The sequence below is a fragment of the Eriocheir sinensis genome, chromosome 17 (assembly GCF_024679095.1).
Source record: "Eriocheir sinensis breed Jianghai 21 chromosome 17, ASM2467909v1, whole genome shotgun sequence".
NCBI classification, from domain to species: domain Eukaryota; kingdom Metazoa; phylum Arthropoda; class Malacostraca; order Decapoda; family Varunidae; genus Eriocheir; species Eriocheir sinensis.
The window spans coordinates 8,270,415-8,293,355 of record NC_066525.1 but is presented as its reverse complement, the minus strand read 5'-3'; the positions used below and the strand labels follow the sequence as shown (position 1 = coordinate 8,293,355).

General features: G+C 43.8%; 1 protein-coding gene across 3 annotated transcripts in view; it reads right to left on the bottom strand.

Annotated features, from left to right (window-relative positions):
- Nucleotides 1–16,875: 16,875 nt before the first annotated feature.
- The window catches only part of LOC126999898 (uncharacterized), a 29,133-nt gene continuing 23,067 nt past the window's right edge, over nucleotides 16,876–22,941 (bottom strand). For 2 of the 3 annotated variants that reach the window (XM_050863030.1, XM_050863027.1), the window contains 2 exons: nucleotides 20,758–20,965; nucleotides 16,876–18,111 (listed from right to left, as the gene is read on the bottom strand). In XM_050863030.1, coding sequence (XP_050718987.1) covers nucleotides 18,029–18,111; nucleotides 20,758–20,965 — 291 coding nt within the window. In that variant the 3' untranslated portion in view covers nucleotides 16,876–18,028. Of the gene's footprint in view, nucleotides 18,112–19,869; nucleotides 19,920–20,757; nucleotides 20,966–22,941 lie in introns of all 3 variants that reach the window. The other variant, XM_050863029.1, reaches the window with a different exon arrangement.

The following is a 22,941-nucleotide window of genomic DNA, read 5'->3' as shown; positions in this document are numbered from 1 at the left end:
ACACACACACACACACACACACACACACACACTCTCCCTAACTCCCACACACACTGTCCCTAACTCCCACACACGACCTCCTCCCCTTCCCCCTTCCCCCTCCCCCCTAAGCAACGGAACGAGAAGCCTTGACCCTTGATCGCATTGCTCGTCACCCTTGTCAGTTGCCTATTATTCCCCTATCAGCCCCCTCCCCCCCTCTCCCTACCTTCCCTTCTCCCTCCTTCCTCCCCTCTCTCACCATCTCTTGTTTTTTGCGTCCCTTTTCCAGCCACTCAATCCTGATCTTCCTCTTCTTCCTCCTCATCTTTCTCCTCTTCCTCTCCTTCTTCCTCTTCCTCCTCCACTACCCACCCACTCAACTCCCTTCTCCTCTTCCTCCACCTACCCAACCCTCTTCTCCTCCTTCCTCTTCCTCCTAGTACCTTATATTTTCATTTCCTACGACCTAATCTTTTCTTCCTCCTCCTCCTCCTCCTCCTCCTCCCACATAGTCTTGATCTTTTTAAAGTGGAGCAGGATGGACGCGTGGCAGAGGAAAGTGTATCTGTGTGTGCATGTGTGTGTGTGTGTTCATAGTGTGGGGATCATGAGCACTTACATTATTTCCTGTGGATGTTTGGAGGAGGAGGAGGAGGAGGGGAAGAGGGAGGTGGAAGAGACAGAGGAAAGGGTGAGAGGAAAAGAGGAGGGAGCGGGGAGAGACACTTACTTTTACTATCTGGCATCATCACTTTATCTTGTTCCTGTTTCTTAGCTTAGTATTGGTGACGCGAAAGATGAAATGTGTTTTTTTATTCTTTATCAGTACTACGTATCGCTCCTGTCTCTTTTCTAGCGTTGTATTGGTGACTTTAAAGATGAGACGTGTATTTTCGGCACTGCCTCGGCGTGTTGTTGTTTCCTTGTCGCCTTCATTGTTTAAAGGGAAAGAAAACTTGTAATTAAGACGTTTTTGTGAAGGAGAGTCCATTCACGTATCCCCTGCTGTGTGTGTGTGTGTGTGGGGGGGGGGGGGGGAATGTTTTGGACTTGAATGAATTTATTGTCCCTTAAAGGAGAAAAAAGAGAATTATGAATAACGTCTTTCTTTTGTACTTCCTTACGTGTTAAGAATGCGAGAAAAAAAAATCATCGTACTGCATACCGGAGAGTTTTCATATTCCTTATGATTATCGTGTACGTCCTTTTTTTTTTTTTATCCACAGCCATTGTTTAACTTATTTTTTAGTCATCAATAACATACTAAATCGCTTCTATATTTTCTTAAGGTTCTTCACACTTTTTGTTGCTTTTCAGTTTGTTCCCTCTTCTATCTCTGTTTCTGAGTCTGTCTGTCTCTCTCTCTCTCTCTCTCTCTCTCTCTCTCTCTCTCTCTCTCTCTCTCTCTCTCTCTCTCTCTCTCTCTCTCTCTCTCTCTCTCTCTCTCTCTCTCTCTCTCACTCTCTGTACCCCTTCCCGTCAGTGTTCGGTGTCTCTGTAACAATCAGTCAGTCACTTTGTACGCTTCAGTTTATCTCGTTAATCTTCTTGGGCCCAGTTGTGTGCCTCTCACTTACTGTCGCTGCCTCTTCGTGAATTTATCTACCTTCATATTTGTCCGATGTTCTCAGTAGTCTGTGTTTTGAAAAGGCTGTCATATTTCTTCGTGCTATTTTTAGTTGTTATTTACATTTTCCTCATGTTTTATTAATCTTTCGCTTCTGATTTTCTTTTCTGTCCAGTTTTCCGCTTGCTTTTCCGTTTCAGTTTCATTCTCTGCTTGTCTGATTTTTCATATACGCTTAAATTTTTATTTAATAATTTTTTACCTGATTTTCTGTGTGCACGAATTTTTTTTCTCGTTTATCTATCTACATATCTATTTGGTTAGGCGGTGGCTGAGTGGTTAGCGTGCGGGCCCCGCATTCACCGCGCCATGGACGACGTCGGTTCGAATCCGCCCGCTACCACGTGGGATTTTTCAGTCACCGCCGAGTGGCCTAAGACTACCCACATGCTGTCCTGAAGACCACCCATCAACCCGGACTCTAAAAGAAACCGTCCAAGTGAATCAAGAATGAGTTCCGGGGGGGCAGCATGAGCCAAGCATAAATAGCGCCACTATAAAAATTGCCTGCGCCATGACGGGCTTGGGCCGACCACCAGGCCCTTGCTGAAGCCTACCGGCGCTACAGGCGAAGACGTAAAAAAAAAAAAATAAAAAAAAAAAAAATAAAAAAAATCTGTAATTGTATGGCTCATACTCTTTGTCTGTTCATCAGTGACTCAGCTTATATATTTTTTTCTGTCTTCCTCTTTCTGTCTTTTGTACATATCTTGTTACTTTTGTCTTGCCAATTTTCTCTTTCATCTGTTTGTTCTGTCTTTTTTTTCGTGTCTGTCCACCTACCTATCTGTCCGTGTGTCTGTCTGTCCGTCTATTAGTTCGTCTATTAATCCGTCTGCCTTATCCTTTCTTTTTCTGTTTTCCTCATTCTGTTTTGTGTTCGTTTATCTTGTCTTTTTCTGTCCTGTCAGTGTTTTTTTCTTCCATATGTTTAGTCTTTTTCCATGTGTCTGTCCACCTACCTTTTTCTGTCTGTCTATTTGTTGGTCTTGTGATCCGTCTGTCTTTATCCATCCATCTCTGGTCATTGATCCAGCGTCTTGTGGGAGGAAAGTTACGTATTGAATTAAGAGTTAGACTCGGCCCGGAATGTCTGAGGAAGCTTCGCCCAATGGACCACTGAGCCGCGGCGAAAAATAAAGTCTCAAGAGTGTGTAGAGAATAATGTAATAGTGTCCCCTCCCACTCTGTACTACTACTACTACTACTACTACTACTACTACTACTACTACTACTACTACTACTACGTACTCTCCCTATTGCTCGATATACTTATTAGGATGCTCAACCTTCCCTCTATTTTCCTTCCTTCCATTTTTTCCCTTTCACCTTTATTCCCTTCTTTCCATTTTTCCTCCTTCCCTTCTTTCATGACTACTATTATCCTTTTAATATCCACTTAAGATGATTACCTCCCTTCTGTCTTCCTTTCTTTTTCATTTAATTTTTTCTTCCTTTTTTCCCTTCGTCCCATTTTCCCTTCCTCTTTTTCCTTCTTCCTCTTCCCTTCCCATTCCCTCTTTTTCCTTCCTTCCCTCGTTCCATTTTCTCTAGTTCCTTTTTTCTCTTCTCCCCGATTTTCCTTATTCCTCCCCTCCTTATCCATCTTCCATCCTTCCCTTTTTCCACTGCTTCCCTTCCTCTTATCATCCCTCCATCCCTCCCTCAGATCTCCTCTCTTCCCTCCTTTCTATCTTTCTTTCCTCTTCCATTCCCTCCTTTCTATTTTTTCTCCCTCCGCTCTTCCCTTCTTTCCCCCCTTCCCCCTCTACTCCTCTGTACTTCCCATTTATTTTGGTAACATATTGTTCCTCCACCTACGCTTTGTTTGTATCTTTTGTTTTCTCCCTCCTCCTCCTCCTCCTCCTCCTTCTCCCCCCTTTATCTTTGCTTCCTTTCTTACCCATTATTATTTTTCCGTCTTACCTTAGTTTTATATTTTCCTCGCACTTTATTTTACACTGTGCTTCTTTCTTCTTTTTCCTCCTCTATTTTATTCTTTATTACTTTCATCTCATTTATCTCCCCCACTTTCATTACTATTATATTCATCCGTTTCCCACCCTCTTTATCTCTTCCTTGCCTCTTGCTCCTTCTCTTCCATTTTTTTATATATTTCATTATGAAGTAGACCGTTTTCCATCTCTCTCTCTCTCTCTCTCTCTCTCTCTCTCTCTCTCTCTCTCTCTCTCTCTCTCTCTCTCTCTCTCTCTCTCTCTCTCTCTCTCTCTCCTCCTGTCATTCTCCTATTCACTCACGTTGTTATATTCTTCCCTTCACTTTTCCCCTCCCCCCTTAACCCCACCACCTCCCTCCTATTTTTCCCTTCCTTCTTCGCATCAAACCTCCTCCCTTTCCTCCCTCACCCTCCTCGTCTAAATCTACTTGTCTTCCTCCTCTTCCTCCTCCCTCGGCTATCATCCCCTTACTCGTTTTTCCTTTCTCTCGCTTCCTTTGATATTTTGTCTTGAACATTTCCTTGTTTTTATCTCATTCTCCTCAGTGCTTCCTTCGTCTTACCCTTGTTTCGGTTCGTTATATTCCTCGCTCAAATTTGTTTATCCTTTTCCGTCTCCTTTTCCTTCTTCTTCTGTCCCTTCTCACTCTTAAATTTTTCTTGTCCCTTCCGTCTTCAGTGTATTATCACCCTCGTCACCCAGTCCAGTTCTCGTCCTTCTCTGAGGGAGGACATTTTTTTTTTAATCAAGGGTATAGTACGAAGAGGAAGTGGGTTAGTGGTGAAGGTGCAGGTGGGGAATAGGAAAGACAGTAGGCGTGTACAGTTGTATGGTGTAGGTTCGTTAGTTGTTCTGGTGTAATTGTTGTTTATTGGGCACCTTATTTGTATACCCCCGGCGTGCTATGTGTGTGTGTGTGTGTGTGTGTGTGTGTGTGTGTGTGTGTGTGTGTGTGTTTGAATTGTTTGTGTGCGACTAAGGCCTCCCCCCAACCTTTAGGCCTAACGTGAGGAGGCGCTGAACATGATGATGATGATGATGATGATGATTGGAACTGAGCAACGAGTCATTAGAAAATTTTAATAAAGTGGTGCAGCCGGTGAGCAGCGATAGATAGATAGATTGATAGATGAACAGATTGATAGGTAGATAGATAGATAAGAGCAGTTTGTGTGTTGGGGGACAGGATTAGGTATCTCCCATCGAATAAGGACACAACCAGCGCGAGTTCCCCCTCCCCGCCCCCCTCCCAAGAGATCAGATTGCTGTATACAGATTCGTTGTCTATACTAGGTCGCTGTTTCTTGTACTTGTTACGTGTCTTTTGCGATACGTGGACCCGTGTCGCAGGTGCGGGGTTGGTTGGGGGCGCAGCGTGGGAGGAACAATGATAAAGTGAGGGTGTTAGTAGTAACTTTTCCGGGTCCTATTTTCAATCAGTACAATTATTTGACAACGCACGTATCTGTAATATACCTCTTTTTAAATCACTTTCTTTCATTGTTTCTTTTTCCAATTTTTTTCTTTATTTCTTTTTTTTCATACTTCCTACCTTCCTTTCTTCTTTCTTCTTTATTTTCTTTTTCACTTACTCATTCCTTTATTCTCTAATTTACTCAGAAATGGAAAGTCTTGATGGCCATTTGATGTATTTTCACTCAGGCTGAAGGGTCTGTGTTGTCTGAACATCTATGTAAATCTATGTGAGTAAAAATCTCTGGTGACGTACACTATGAGGAGGGGGTGTAATAATAACCCGCCTCAGTATCTAAATTGGCCCTTTACAGCTGGGATTCTCATCCTCTTACCTTTTTGTGGCGGTGCGTAGCGAGCATTCTGTTTGTGTTTTAAGCCTAACTGAGGCCCGATTCCTCTTGTTAAAATTTGAAGAAAAGAGAGAAAAAACGCCGCGGAGACCATTATATATTTACACAAAGGCGTACGAAATTAAAGTCACACTGCAAGGTGGGGACAGAATATTCTTTACTCTTTAATTGTGAACACACAGGCCATGAAAAGTGACGAGATGTTGAAGTATTTTGGCTATAAAACTCCCTCCCCTCCGACCATCGACATTCAGGCACATGACGTCTCTTACTGAGGGGAGAACAACTACGTCTGTTTACTTATACGACAGAAAGCTACCTAATACCGACACCCACACCCACACCCTCACCTTCACCTTCACCCTCACCCATCTCTCTCTCTCTCTCTCTCTCTCTCTCCAGGTGTGTTTATCTCATAGTGATAATGCAGGTAGGGTGTATCTTATCTTTCTTCACATGCCCCCTACTCCTAAGTCACCTGTCCCATCCTCCTCCTCCTCCTTCTCCTTCTCCTCCTCTTAATCAGTCTTCTCAACCTCGAGCTTGTGTTCCCGCCAGTCTTGTTTTGAGCAAGTGGGAACGTGTCCAAAGTTAGATCTGCGAATAGTTATTGAAGACATGTTACAGATTAATAAAAAAGACATTTCCATTCGAGTGGTGATTACAATCTTGCCTCAGGATATCCCTCATAACAGGTTGTGATTCATTTACTTGTTGACTCACTCATTTAGTCACATACTAACTACCTGAGTGACTGACTAACTAATTGGCTGCACTCATACTTGAACGCAAATCGCACCCTTGTTTTCCCACCCACTCATATTATTCCTTCACCCACACTCATGCAACCTCTGACACGCTCATCTTGATCCATCACCTTCTTTACTAACATCCTCACACATCCCCCACAGGCTCAAGGGTCAATGGGACGGAGATAAGCAGCGAGGCCACGCGTAGCTTTACAAATTTCACCTCCTTAACTGAATGACTACACCTACAGGAACACTCCAAGGCACATCACACTCACCTACCCATCCGCTGAACACCCTCCCATCCCTTCCCATACAAATACCTGTACCCACGCACACTAAAACACTCAGGCACTCATAACACCCCATTTCCTCCCTACAAGCACGTCCCCCTCACCCCTCCACCACCATCACCACCATCACCACCACCTTGTTGCAGATCCCTCGAGTGTCATGCCCCTGGGAATCTGTCCTATTGGTTGTTGTCTCGGGCTGGAGTCGGGAGGCAGGGCACACCAAGGGACGGGGAGAGGCTTGCTTAAAGAGGTCTTGTCGTCCCTCCTGAATGGGACAACAACTTGCAAGGGCATTGTAGTACCTGAATGTCTTGATGCCACACGCTAAATTTAGGCTCGAGTTACTTCTTTTCCGTTTTCGTTTCGTTCCACCTACGCCGCGCCACAGCCAGCCAGGTGTGTGTTTGTGGGGAGGGGGGGGATGACTTAGGGGTAATGGGGGTGTTAGAGGGTGGAGCTATTGATGTGTGTGGGTGGGGGAATGTTGGGGATGGTGGCGGAGGTTGAGTTGTAATTATAAGTGGTGTTATGGTGGTGGTGATGGTGGTGTGGAGGCAAAGTGGGGAATGTTTCTTTGTTTGCTTGTTTGTTTGTGTTTGTGTTTGTGTTATGTTTTGTTGATGAATTTGTAAATGCTGTTATTTTTCCCCTTATTCTAACGTCTGTTTGTCTGTGTACCTGTCAATTTTTCTGTCTGGCTTTGTTTGCCTCTTTCACACACACACACACACACACACACACACACACACACACACACACACACACACACACACACACACACACACACACACACACACACACCTGGGCCACTTCTCATTAGCGTCAATTGTGGACAGCAGTCTTTCTCTGCAAGCTTTTCCTTCCTCCCTCCTTTTTTCCTCATTCCTCCCTTCCTTCCGCTATCCCTCCCACCCCCTTTACGATCCATAAATCTCTCTCTCTCTCTCTCTCTCTCTCTCTCTCTCTCTCTCTCTCTCTCTCTCTCTCTCTCTCTCTCTCTCTCTCTCTCTCTCTCTCTCTCTCTCTCTCTCTCTCTCTCTCACACACACACACACACACACACACACACACACAAAATGAAATAAGCGGCAATAACAACAAATAGCTATCTACATTAAAATCAGCACGAGCGGGCAAACGGGACGTAGTGGCAAGTAAATGACCAGCAAAACGATTGACTTTACAGAAGTTATTATACTGTGAATATATATATATATATATATATATATATATATATATATATATATATATATATATATATATATATATATATATATATATATATATATATATATATATATATATATATATATATATATATATATATATATATATATATATATATATATATATATATATATATATATATATATATATATATATATATATATATACCTACAATAATTTAGTTGGAGTAATAGCAGAGGGTCAGAGACAACATATCTCCTACCAAGAACGTAGAACGGGAAATAACGACCCTAAATGGATGACCCGCAGACTCAAGCATGAGATTGACTTGAAGAAATGAATTTATAGGAAAATAAAGAAAGGGGAAACCCATCTCATGGGTCGGTATGTTGAACTAGCCAGATCGGTGAAGAAGAACACCCGCCTAGCAAAAAGGAATTACGAGATTAGGGTAGCCAACGAGGCCAAGAGCGATCCCAAGGGCTTCTTTAAATTATACAGAACGAAAACAAGGGAGAGAATTGAACCATTGAAAACAAACACAGGAGAGCTCTTCGAGAATGGGGTAGATATGAGTAAAATTTTGAACGACTATTTCCTCTCAGTTTTCGCACAGAAATATCTCACAACCATTCCGTATAGAGTTCAGGTATATTAGGGAGAAGATAACGACAAGTTGAGAGATGTGACCATCACCAGGCAGGTAGTCTAGGATGAGATTGGTAGGTTAAAGAAAAACAAATCTCCAGGCCCAGACGAAATCTTCCCGCGTGTCCTGAAAGAATGCAAGGAGGTTCTCAGTGGCCCACTTACCGATGTCTTTAGGATATCGGTAAATTCTGGGTACGTGCCCAGCCACTGGAAAGTAGCTAATGTGACGCCAATTTTCAAAAAGGGAAACAAGTCCGCCACCTCAAATTATCGCCCAATTAGCTTAACATCAGTTGTAGGCAAGATCTTGGAGTCAGTTATAGCCAGGAGCATTCGGGACCATCTAGAGAAGCATAGTTTAATTCATGACTCACAGCACGGGTTCACGAAAGGTAGGTCTTGCCTGTCCAATCTGTTGTCCTTCTACACTAAAGTAATCGAGGCGGTTGACAGAGATGAAAGCTATGACATACTGTATCTAGATTTCAGTGAAGCGTTCGACAAAGTCCCTCATCACCGGCTATTACTAAAATTACAGGCTCACGGCGTAGATGGGAAAGTCTTGAACTGGATCAGGGCGTGGCCTAGTGGTAGAAAGCAGAGAATGCAAATCAATGGTAAAAAATCTGAATGGGGCAGTGTTACGAGTGGAGTCCCACAAGGGTCGGTGCTTTATTTTTTCCTGCTATTATGTATCGACTTATAGATCTGAAAGTAAGCGTATATTACTTCCCCACACGCATACATTTCACATGAATATAATCAGGATCATACGTTAATTATTTAAGGCATGGCGGACGCTCCCCAATAAGCTCTCTTGAGAATCCTGGTGGTTGGTCTTTGCCTGTTAGTATTGCGGGTGAATATTATTTAGATTGATTTCCCATATATAATTATGCCTTGCCTGACTCATGCTGTCCCTACTGCTCCTCGTGGGCAGATACGCTGATGTTAGGATTGATTGAAGATCTGGACAGCATGTTAACTCTGCCAACTGTCGGTGATGTAACGCCGCTGCTGCTGCTGCACGGCTCCTCATCGCATACTACCCTTTATTTTACAGTAATGGATACAGGCGAATGCCGGTATAAATTAATTTCAAAGTATTTGCTCGCCAAATTCTGATCCGTTAAGATGAAAAAAGAAGAATCCGAGGGACCGAGAGCCAATTTAGTTTGTTAGAGACCTGTTCTTACTTTTTCTTTTTTATGACAAAGGGGAGAGATGAAACGGACGATAGTTTTTTCTTCTTGCCCCCATTCCCCGGGATGCCTTTCCAGACAACGCCGCCATCGATGCTGAGCCTCTCAATTTGTTGGGTGTTCCTGGTGGACTTGTCATGCATGAATACACGTAAGTTATTATGTTTGTTGAATGGTGTGGAGTGGCTCGGCGTGGCTGGACGACGAAGGTGTAAACTAAGGTAAAGGCTTGGGCTGAAGTCACTGCATCGTTTTCTCATAAGTTTTGCACTCTTAATGATGAGCAACACGAGAGTTTTGCAGATACTTATAAGACCGCTTTTTTTCTTATTGGCCTTGAATAATAAGTTTGCAAGAAATGTCTCACTCTCGATCAAAGTTAGGTACAAAGAAATTAAAAGACAAATTTTCAGTTGGAGTTGACGCGCCTTGACCTTCTGGTATCATATTTTTTTAGTTTCATTTCCTGCCAGACATACCTCTCCTCCTGTATTTGATCTTCCTTTCGGCCACCTCTTTTGCTTTACTTTTGGGAGCAGCGAGTGGCGGGCTTTTTTTTATTGTTGTTTTCTTTTTTTGTTGCCCTTGAGCTGCCTCCTTTGTTGTAAAAAAAAAAAAAAAAAAAAACTTAGGTAGTAATATTATCTCGCAGCGATTTCTTAGCAGCTTTTTCATTTGAGTATTTTTTACTTTTATCATTCTTGTATCGTTCTTGTATGGTATTTTCTTTAATCGTATTCTTTTATTCGTATTCTTGTTTCTTTCATCGTATATTTATAACGAAAATAAGTAGTCATATGAAATATTTCATCCCGATTGGACGTGACGACATCACCACGATCACCAGAATCACTCCCGCCAGCATCAGTTCTTCACTCACTGTTAGGCACCGACGCATAGACAGATACCGAAGAGCTACTTATTACTACCTATAATACATGCTACCTATCAGTGCCTAACACAACCCCACCCTCGCCCAGTCCTACCTCACCTCCCTCCCTACTTTATGCTTACTCCCTCCCCACTCCACCCTCGCCCAGTCCTACATCACCTCCCTCCTTACTTCATGCTCACATCCTCCCCACACCACCCTCGCCCACTCCTACATCACCTCCCTCCCTACTTCATGCTCACACGCTCCCTTTCCCTTGTCTCTCCTCCAACACTATCTGAGAGAAAAAAGAATGTTGTTGTCGTCTGTGAAGCTCAAACTAATTTACCTTCGGCGCCTTAGGGACAAAAGCCCCCAGGCACGGCTGATCGGAACACCTCGTGGCGGGGCTGTTGACGGGGTGCCCTCCTCCCGCCCTCCGTGAGCCACCGTCGTGAGGGTTCTTTGATCACTAATGTGCCGTGTTAAGGATGACGCCTCTAAGAGTAAAAAAAAAAAGCAGATACGTAATACTCAGAAACACGGTATTAGGAAGGCTATTTTATCTTCAGCACTGGGGCAAGAAATAGAAAGAAAAAAAATCATGCAGGAAAAAAATATAGGACAGTAGGAGTATGTTATGGGAAGAAGAAACACGGTATTAGGGATGTATTTTTTAATCCTCAGCGATGGGGAATGAGTCGTGAAGGTAAGTGAAAAGAAAGTAAATAGCAATGCCCTTATAAAGATACGCCGCGCTAAGGATAACACTTCTAAGAGGAAAACAGCGACGAGATACTCAGGAACATGATACTAGAAAAGCTATTTTGTCTTCAGCAATGTGAGAAAAAATAAAAGGAAAAAAAGCAGTACACTAATAAGGGTATCGAAGAGAAAGAGTTTTCCATCTATATAAACTCGAAATTTATGAAGATATTAATAGAGGGAGGACTGATCTAATCTGTCACGATTAGTACGATGCCTGAGAGATAAAGAACGACCGGTTAAGAAACAGAGCGGCAAAACATCCACTACTTCTCCCCCCAGCTGGTTACCAAGAAAGAGTTCCCCTGTATAATCTATGCAAATGCTCGGGTTTGTTTTGACAACCGTACACGCATATTTGGTGTTGCTGAAGTCGCACGTGGCATTGTTCTTGGGTTCTCTGTTTATGCAGCATCTGGGATTATTTTAGTCAGAGAAGTTCAATCATAGAGCTACGAAGGCTGATCTTGACTGCTTGGTTCCTTTAACTATTACGGTTCAGTATAGTGCTATGTTTTATTTTACAACTTTTTTTTTAAGCTCAATGGCAAAAAAAAAAAAAAAAGGATAAAAACTCCCCCGGCTGTCACTGCTACTCAGAAGTGATAAGTGTTGACGTTAGTGATAGTTTTTGTGTGCTCAATGCTCATGTTTATTTGTTTGTTTCTGTGCTTGTTTGAGCTGTATTTGTGTATTGTGTGTATCTTTGTCTGTATGTGAGTTGGTCTGTTTGTTTAGTGTGTGTATTTTTGTTTGTGTGTGAGTTGGTCTGTTCTTGTTTATTGTGTGTATTGTGAGTTGGCTTTTGTTTATTGTGTGTTTCTGTGTGTGTATGTGAGTTTGTCTGTGTTTGTTTCATCAGCCAACCCAGACGTGCACAGTAGTCATCAGAGTGGTCTGGGCAGAGCCTGGCACCTCGAGACCAGAGGGACCGCGTGGCCGCCCGTGACCAGCATCAGCGACCTAGGTTTTAATTGAGTGCGTTAAGACTCGTGTGTGGCGACAATACGAGTCTATTTGATGTATGTGTGTGTGTTGGAGTATAGGTGTGTGTGTGGGGTGGGGGTGGGGGGGGGGGAGTGAGACCGTGTTTGGGTATCACTGTTACAGAGGAGTGAGGTGTTTTTTCAGTGTGTTGTGGTGATAATTACGCAACACCACCTTCACCCCCCCCCCCACCACCACCACTAGCGACAAAACAACAGCCCCAGCCCCAGCAACAACAACAGCAACAACAATAATAACAACAACGACACCACCACCACCAACAACAGTATTAACATCAACGAAGACAACAATACCAACAAAACAACCACAACATCAATAACAACAATAGCCCCAGCCCCAGCAACAACAACAGCAACAACAATAATAACAACGACACCACCACCACCAACAACAGTATTAACATCAACGTAGACAACAATACCAACAAAACAACCACAACATCAATAACAACAACAGCACCAATAGCAACTACAACATCCACCACCATCACCATCACTATTTTCCTTTATTATAACCACGAACGTTCCATTAACAAAGAAGTATCGATAATTTTCCTTCAGACATGTAACCTTTTGTTGCGGTGTGGTACTCGATAGGAGTAATTTATGCGAACAAGACTTTCGAAAAAAAGCAAACGGGAAAATATTAAGGTTGAGAGAAGAGACGGGCATTTTTTTTTAACTATCGATTCTTCTTCCTTGGGAGCTAGTATGGTGCTGCAGCGAGTCTGGGTGTGCGAAATGGAACTGATGGGAGGGTGAACGGAGGTGAGGTCGCTGTGGAGAGGTGTGGAGAGGCTACCTGTTGCCGTACGCTGACTGAGATGGCAAATACTTCACAAGTCCACCTCTTATTCTTGTTGTATATTGTACGTATTAAAATATGGGCCTCAGTGATTACGAGGGAAACTTACTCAGAATGATTGATGAACTGCACAAAGAGAGTCTAAAAGTAGGTCTGAAGATGATTATGAAGCAAAAGATTATGTTTGATGATAGGCTGACAGGACTAAAATTATAATCGGTAACGAAAAGTTGAATTTAGACTTTCTTCACATCAACCTTATCTGTTTCAATGTGATGAATGCTTCCCTCCTCACCTGTATCCCTGAGTGTACCTGGTGTGTTTCTCGATATGCAGTCTGCGTGTCTCTTCCCCGCCGTGTAATTGTCACTCTGCAATGATATGTTTACCGTCATTAATGTCTCCTTAAGCCTTGTCTGCTTTGTGTAGTGACGCTCTCACCCAGCCTTGCTATTATTTTTTCAGCATTTCCCCAGAACACCGTGCGCCCCTCTGTTTCTGCTCTGTGCCTGTCCTTGCATTCCTGCACCGACTCTTCACTTTCCCCTCTCCCCTCCATGCCTGTCCGTTCGTACTCACCCTCTCCTTTTATAATCAGGACACAAGAAAATAATGAGGCTGCAAGAAGCCAGCCCCCGCGAACCTTAGATTTTCACTGAATATGTATATTTTTACTTTTCCCTATGTGTGTGTGTGTGTGTGTGTGTGTGTGTGTGTGTGTGTGTGTGTGTGTGTGTGTGTGTGAAATGATATATAAAAGATTTCAGTTTCACACAACCGCTCCCACCATAAGAGGTTCACGTGGCGAGAACACGACCGTCGTTCGCCACCCATCCGCTGCAGCAAGGTAATTAATTTTCTTCAGGTTAAACCCGGCAAAATCTTTCTTACTTGGTTCAAATTCCAGAAATCAGTCGTTTACCGTCTATAAAGAGCTTTTTTTGCCGTAACACTAAAGGGCAAGAACACCGGACAAATTGGGTGCAATCTGATCACATTTTTTCGCCCAGATTTTTATTAACAGATGAGTTTCTGGAATAATCACTTTCGCTCTCACTAATGCCATTCACTGATAACCTTCGCTGGGCGTATCCAAGGTGTTTTTATGTCTGCACTCGTTATTGGTACTGACGTCCCTGTTAATTTTTTACTACAATCACAATGCCGAGTCAGTGTAGTTTTTCGTTTGGTTAATAATCACATTTTGGAATTCTCTGAAGCAAGATGATTATTTCGCGCCTCAAAAAGGGTGCCGTGAATTCTTCAGATAGGCGTCGTTTCGTCACCGCTCTTCACGGTTCGCGAAATTTACATATATTGCGGCAAGTATGAGGCTCTCTATTGAAATTGTTTAAACGCATCCATGTACAGTTTTATTCTCTCACAATGTTCAACGTCTTTGTGTGCAGGGCATCAGTATTATACATACCTAATATTGATATGTCATCATGTGTTTTTGTCTTCAGTACGTGTAAAAAGTTGCCAAGGACCAGTGCTTTTCATGCTTTTGTCGTAAGCACTGACAGAGATACACACGTAAGAGAAAATAATGAATCTCACCCGCTAATTTTGTTGCAATTGACGGCCGCCCTTACCCACACAGTAGGCGCTAAGCTGCTTGTCGCAAAGGAAGCCGGAGTAACAGCGATTAATTAGAGAGTGAGAAACAGTGGTGAAGAGGACTAATATTCTCACTTGCCACTAAAGGGAACAGAAAGCCATTCGTTAATGTTTGAGAATTTTCCAGTTGGTTGCGGCAGAGTTCGAATCCGGGTCACTGGAATCGCTACGTGCGTCCGCACGTTCATCGCTTGGTCAGTGTGTGTGTGTGTGTGTGTGTGTGTGTGTGTGTGTGTGTGTGTGTTTTACTATACATAGTGTGGCAGGAGGGAACATTGCTATCATTATTATTTTATTTATTAGTGTATTTATCTATTTATTCTTTTTGCCATTAGTGTCATTAACCCCCGATCATTTGTGCCGCCGCGCGAGCCGTCAAACAGCGAGGGAGGGCTGCCAGGCGGCACCTCATCAATCATAGAGACGCCGAAGCCTTGCCTCCTCTTTGTTCATTGATCTCGTGCGGCCTCGTGTACCATCTTTTATTTATCTTTCTTACAATTTTTTGTGTGTTGCCTATAGCGCCAGTCGGCTCTCTTGAGGGTCCTCTTGGACAACTCTATCCCGTTAGTGGCACAGGCGAATTTTATTTGTAGTGGTGCCGTGAGGTATGACTCTTGCTTGGCCCATGTTGCCCCCCGGTGCTCCACTCGAACGAAGTCGCTGTAGTTAGGGTTGATTGAAGATCTGGGCAGCATGTTGGTAATCTTCCGCCACTCGGCGATGGTTGAAAATTGTCAGCGTCCTTCAGTGGGACTCGAACCTAGGTCCCCCGGCTCAGCACGCCCGCACGCTGACCGCTAGTTCACCGCCTCCCCATATCATATAATTTTATCAGTATGAAACAGCTGAAAGGCAAAACAAAAGATACAAAAACGCCGCTGGCATACTCCAAATTTTTACTCTAATTATTTCGTCCTCAAAGTCTAGGAGTGTACCGTTATTTTACATGTTTTATTTACTCATTTACCTTCACTTATAGTTTCTGCTTTAATTGTCACTTCATGGAAATCTAGGAGTACTCGTTTTGGTTGCTTGTGAATGTCTTTGGTAGGCTGTGTCATCCTTGGAAAATAATAAGGTAAATATTTAATTTATTGCCGCTTCCTATTTTCGGTGTTTATTTTTCTTCCATTTGTTAGTTTTAATTTCATTTGACTTTCCGTTCTAGCTTAAAATTCTTTACTGTCTAAGTTTCATTTATTTTACCTTATTTTTTTTGTATCTGTCAATTGATTTTTTTCCTGTTTAATTTAGTTTTGGTTCATTTTTCCTCAACTGTATAATTATACGTACCTGTTAGATTTTAGATACCAGTTTAATTTACGATTCTCTGTGTTAGAAGTGACGGGAAATCTGTCGAGGGTGATATATATATATATATATATATATATATATATATATATATATATATATATATATATATATATATATATATATATATGGAGAGAGAGAGAGAGAGAGAGAGAGAGAGAGAGAGAGAGAGAGAGAGAGAGAGAGAGAGAGAGAGAGAGAGAGAGAGAGAGAGAGAGAGAGAGAGAGAGAGAGAGAGTTTAACAGACAAAAGTATTTGTGAAAGGCCTCGATATTATTTTTCTTCTTGATTGTATTCGCATCAAAGCTCCATTTTAGGCAACACGTTGTAAGTGCGTCACCATATCCTAGGGTTGATGTAAAGACAAAGAGCAGACTCTACTGTGATTGATCATAGTTTATTCATCCACGAATAAAGATAACACTGGTGAAAGGATCACGCCCCGGGCTCCCGCCACCTCCGTGACGACCGCGAGAGAGAGCGAGGAGACCCAGGGCAGGCCGGGGCGACACAGGGCCGACCTCACGCAGGACACACACACACACACACACACACACACACACACACACACACACACACACACACACACACACACACACACACACACCTTCAAATGCATCTTTGGTTGCTTTATTTAATACACTAATTCTTGCATTTATCAGTCTTATACACTTAATTCACCGATCATTTACAGTTGAATGCAGTACATTAGTCTGGATTGTTAAATATTTAAATTCCTCTATTTATATCCGTCATTCATTATTCAGTATATTGATGCGCCGCGCTGCCCTTGGGTGCGTGGCTACCCCGCCCTGTCTCCCTCCCTGTGCTGGGTGGCCGACGCACGCCGACCCCCGTGCCGCTACACAAATTCTCGACACGCAACACGAAGGTGCTGTGGCAGGATGAGCCTCGCGAGGCGTCCAGCCTCCGCCGAGCAGCGAGGGACCGCCGAGATCAGCTTAGGCAGGGCTTCTTGTCACCAGCTGGGGCTGTTCCGCTCAGCCGCAGTCTTGTCGGCATTAAATGATGTAGACTAGAAAATGAGATTGAAATGTAACAGAACAAAACAAATCACGGGGCATCGTGTAATTATGAGGTGAAGAAACAGAAGTGGTGTAATGAAGCCTTGATTTAAAAAAAAAAGACAATAATTTAAGTAAGCGATAGTGATATGTTTTGGCCTATCTACAAGAGGATTTTGCAAGCCGGCGAAAACAAAGTGACCTGCTTGTTAGTTTTCCCATCGGGGAGGTGGATGTGGTGCGCGGGCCGCCAGCTGCCGCGGGCCGGTCAGGGGTCCCTGGCGTGGCCGAGGCTTTGTGGTGACGAACGTTTCTTTGATTCTTTGTGTGCGTCACCTGCCATGGGTGTCGGAGGACAGGAGGGAGCAGCAGGGTGTGTGTGTGTGTGTGTGTGTGTGTGTGTGTGTGTGTGTGTGTGTGTGTGTGTGTGTGTGTGTGTGTGTATGCATTTGCGAGCGCAGGGGGGCAGGGGGGGTCAGTGAAAGGTTGAGTGATGTGTTTTTACATAATTGTATTTTTAGGGAATTGAGTCAAGTTTAAAAGTTCCGCTTTTTAATACAATTTTGTCGTATTCATTGTTATATTTGTGTTTGTGTTTAACAGATGTGGTTTACCGGATAATATACATTAGTGATCGGAGTTTCGTGTTTGTGTTCTTCCGGGCACGCGCGCTGTGTGTGTGTGTGTGTGTGTGTGTGTGTGTTTGTATGCAACAGACGGAAGTACTGGTGAGCCATTTACTTCCCTGCCCTGATCTACTGCGGCGGGTGGCCTGAGTGTGTGCGTGAGGGAATCGGGGTGGGTGAGACAACCTTTATGCACAAGTTAACCGTGGAAGAGCGCGGGTGTCGGTCCAGTGGTTTGGGCATCGCCATCCTCCAACGGGGTGATCACGAACCTCCAGGAGCGTGGGACATCTGGCGGCCTTCCAGCCTCTTGGCGCGAGGGGTGGCAGTAGTAGAGGAAGTAGTGGTACACGGGAGGAGGAGGGTTGACAGCCGACGATCGACAGTGGTAGTACTATGCGGACTAGATGGTCAGATTGACACCCACGAGGCGCCTCTGCAAAGCGAGCCTACGGTGCGCGAGGGGGCTTAGTGGCGGCGGCTGCGGCGGGGTGATCCAGGCTTTGGGGAGGCTGTTAGGAGAGCCAGCCTTGCACGGGGCTGGAGTGACGGGCCCTCCGACGTCGCCCCATGTTGCAGATCTTAAAGTGGCACATCACTGCAAAGAGAAACAGTAGGATTAGATGGCGATGGTCGAGTCTGAAGGGGAGAATGTGAATAATGCAGGCTTGGTAGGCTGTAACCGTGTGTGGTTAGTGGTTTAATAATGTTTGTGAGGATACTATTCTGCGGTGACCCCGGTAGATGGCACTGCTCGAGTCCGACGGGGAGGATGTGAGTGATACAGGCTAGACAGGCGGCAAGCACTTTAGTGTTACTGCTGGTTAGACTTCTATTTAGGGTCGCTCTTATTTGTTAGCCTTGCGGTCTTTCAGTCTTATTTTGTTTATATAAGTTTGTTATTTATTTCAGGGTGTTGAATTGTAAATGTTGGTAAATAGCAATAGTAATTTTGAAAGTATGTCATGCGTGCGTAGGTGTGTGCGTGTTTACATGCGTGCATGTGCGTGCATGCTAGTGTGTGTGGGGGAGGATGAGTGTGGGTGTGCGTGCAAACAGTGAATCTCCTACATTGATCTCTATGTATAAAAAAAATCCTAACAAGACGCAACAACATATATGTGTTGTGGCAGGCAGGTAACACAACACCCAAATGAAGCAAAACATGCATGATAACCATTATGGCAAACTGAGAACGAGGACAAAAGTGGAGCCTCTTCTTGATTTGCTGCTCTGTTAAGCATTCACCACAAACTAGTTATGAACGTTGAATTCCTAAACTGTGGGAGGTAGATGAGATGCTAGTCGTACAAACTCTGCAGCACGGTGAAAACGAAACAACACAACTAATACATCCTGGGCATAATTGGGTCTCTGATGAGGTTAAAAGCATTGCCGTTGGTTAGTTAGCCTTGCTGGTTAGCCATATACTTCTTATTGCACTCATATATCGAAACAGTTCTTATATATTCTTCTGCAACCAATGAGTACATAGGCGTAAACGGGTTTTTAATGAGGCCGTTGGTTAGTTAGTCTTGAAGCAGCGGCGTTGATTAATGAGTACCTTAGCAGAAGTGCGAGGCATTGACTAGAGTGCATACTGACACTTCACCCCTATTAACCGAACCCTCCCGCTCTTAAAGGAAGGGAAGGGAAGGGAAGAGCCACCCCGTGCTTGGAGGAAGTAGGAAGTGGAGGAGGGGTGGCGGGAGAGCGAGAGAGATATGGTAATGAGAGCAGGAAGGAGGAAAGTAGGTGTAAAAGGGTGTGGAAGCTTGGATGGATATGCAAAAGAGTTGAATATTAAACATGATGAGGAACGCTGACAAGAAAACGAAGGTGGCAGAGATTAATAAAATAAAACGTAAAGAACAGAGAAAGGAAGCATCAAGAAGAAAAGAAAGAAACCGAAAAGAGAAATGGAGAAGTAAGTTTTAAAGGGGAAGAAAAGAGAACAGGAAAGCGGAAAAAACAGGAAAAAATGAGTGAAGAATAGAGGAAACTGAGCAAGGCGAGGAGGGAAAAACGAGGAGGAGGAGGAGGAGGAGGAGGAGGCTGATAAAGACGAGAGGGGGAAAACGAGGAGCTGAAGGGGGAAGATGTGGGAAAAAAGTTGAGGGAGGAGGAGGAGGAGGAGAAGAAAAAAGGAAAAAAGAAAAAGATCGAGATTAAGAACAAGAATAATAAGAACAAGGAGACTCACCCTGCATCACCCTTCACTAATTCTCCCTCTCCCTCTCTCGCTCTCATTATTCCCGTCCCACTTCTCTCCTACCTCCTCCTCTTCTATTTCCTCCCTCCCTCCCATCCCTCTCCCTCCCTTCCCCCCTCCGCCCACACCAACACGTTGACTCACCCCGGAAAAGGGACAGATCGCCATCCACAGACCACAATACCATTTTCTCTCTGGAAGGACAGGAACAACATGCATAAAATAAAAGGCAAACACTCCGCCAGGATAAGGTAATGACTACAAACAAAGAACTCAGTGGCAGAATCGTTCAAATGATAAGGCAAAACATTTCAAGGCAAAAATAAAACCGATGATGAAATTACTATAAAACAAAGATTTCTGAAGTTTCATAAAATGCGTGGCGGGGAGCGTATCGAGAGGGCAAAAAAAAAAAAGAAAAAGGAAACTAATATAAAACGACAAAATCATGGAAGGAAAAACTTAAATAATAACTTGCATTTAATATGTTCGTGCTTGCGAGCTGGCGTGCGTTTATTCGTGCATGCACTCTGTTTGTTTATTTGTTTGTGTGAATGTGTGTGTGTGTGTGTGTGTGTGTGTGTGTGTGTGTGTGTGTGTGTGTGTGTGTGTGTGTGTGTTGTCGTGCAGTGTATTAGATTTATTATGCACGCACCATCAAATCAAGTTTACAAACACCTGATGTCATCGTATCACCAGCAACCACCTACTCTATCAGGGATCAAGATCAGTTCCACAGTCCAACACAGCGGATTTGTTAGCTCCCAAACCAAATAGTAAATACTACATAAACTATCTTGTGTAGTGATCGATGTTCGCGTAGTAGCCAACAAATTCAAGGATAATCATCAGGCAATCTTTGAAGCATCCGGTGCATAATAGAGAACCTGACCGACGTGGATGGCATTCTTTGGTTTGGGTGATGACTGTGACTTGTTTTTGGACTATGGAACTGACCCCAAGGAGACAAGACAAGGCAAAATAAAGAAAGATAATACTGAATAGCGACGGTCAGCCAGCGTGTCTACATACCTCGCTTTTGTCTGTGCTTAGCGAAGGAGAGCTGCGTGAGGCTGGTGTCCGGGGCTGCGAGTTGCTCGTCCCCCGCCCTCCCGCCCTTGAGGCCCAGCTCGTGAAGATCCTCCCAGGGAAGGACGCGGTCGGAGGGAAGGGTTCCGCCAACAACGGGGCGAAATGACCGAAGGATCTGCTGCAGGTTTTTATTGCTCGCGTCCGCCTGCTGGGAAGGAAGTTGAATATATATTAACGCTTTTGACTTGCTGCGCCATGTTCCTCCTCCTGCTCCTGGTCCTGCTCCTCTTTCTCTTTTTCTTTCTCTTCCTCCTCCTCCTCCTCCTCCTCCTCCTCCTCCTTCTCCTCCTCCTTTTCCTCCTTCTCCTTCTCCTCCATCTCCTTCCCCTCCTGGGTGCACAGCGATTTTTCGTTATTACTTTTTTCTTTATTACTAGATTATTTACATTAGATGTATGTATTTGCAACATCATGGTTTTATTTCCTGGGAGTTCCATGGCCAAGAAAGATCAAGGAGGTAAAGATAAGCTCGAATATTCCTCGCTTCAAAATTTCTCCAGACAAAGACTAATCTAATAACTGACACGTTTGCACCTGCCAGTAATAAAATCGAAGGTACTATATATAGACAACATATATGATCATCAAAACAGTACATGCGGAGCTATAGCGCATGACCCAACTTTACTTTACCTTTAGTACAACTATTAATGAAAAAATAGGGGGAAATATAAGTACGCCCGCCGGAAGTGATCACAAACTATCGTAGAAAATGCTTTTAACGTTGAACTCCAATTCGATAATCCGGTAGTAGAAGTCAGGGCAGGATGTGAGTGGTACGGAGAGCACAAAAAGGAAAAGAAGACGTATCATTCTAAAACAGTTCACCCGTTCTAAGTTTTTTTCCAGTCCACCTGCGGAAAACTTTCGCGCTCAGAGTAGTAGAAATAAGAAAAAAAAGTTACCTGGAAGCGAGATATGAACAAAGATGAGATGAGGAAGTATGAAGTATGTCAAATAAAGGGAAAGAGAGCATGAACGACTCTCTTCAAGGTCGCAAAGTAATATAACGAATGGAATTACGAGGCGGAGGAAGGAAGATAAGAGACACTAAGAGGGAAAGAGCAAAAGGGAATGGGTGGGTGAGAGAGAGAGAGAGAGAGAGAGAGAGAGAGAGAGAGAGAGAGAGAGAGAGAGAGAGAGAGAGAGAGAGAGATTACTGTTTAGGTTCCCTTCAGTATTATATAATCAGTATGAAAGCACTGTGTTCCTTCTCCTCCTCCTCCTCCTCTTCATCATCATCATCATCATCATCATCCTACTCTGGCATCTCAAAGACTCGATAGAATGATCATAAAATATTTTGGTAAAGAAAAAAAAAAAAAAACGTTCTGTTCTCGTTACTTTTCGTTCGACCTTCACGTTTTTCTTGCAAGATGAGCCCAAGGGAATTTATTATTTTTCCTCCTCCTACACTCTAGCTGAACTTTCTCCTTACACACAATTCCGGCAAATATTCACAGCCTACTTATGCTAATCAGGCAGGGGGCTCGTTTTACTGCCGCTCAAGGGTGGGTGTTTGGCTAAAGAGTAGGTAATGGGAGAGACTAAAGAGTACTAGGAGGGAGGAAAGAGTACTGAGAGAAGCTAAGGAGTACTGGGAAGGACATTTTGCGTGCGAGTGACAATGGGGACCGTATTTGTGTGTGGGTGAGAGTCTGTGCTCTCTCTCTCTCTCTCTCTCTCTCTCACTCACTCACTCACTCACTCACACACACACACACACACACACACACACACACACACACACACACACACACACACACACACACACACACATACCACGCGTACTGTCACACACTCAAGAGCAGGTATTAGGCGTTCCCAAAGGCTTGTCGTTTCCGTCTTTCTCCCTTGTCTCCTCCTTCCTGACTTTATCCTCTTAACTTTCACATGTCTCCCTCCCTCGTGACCTATTCACCGGAGTATTTTCTTCAGCTTTAGCCTTCAGTCAGGTTTCGACATCTTCCAGTGAGTGTCAGCCAGCTTTTCCGGGACTCAGAGACGTAATAACAACGCCGAGGGAAAACTGACAATCTTAAGGCACTGCTTTCCGAAGAATACGCGCGCTTCATTAAAATAAAAGGAAGGGATTTTGACCTATATTCACCGTAAGAGAGGGTT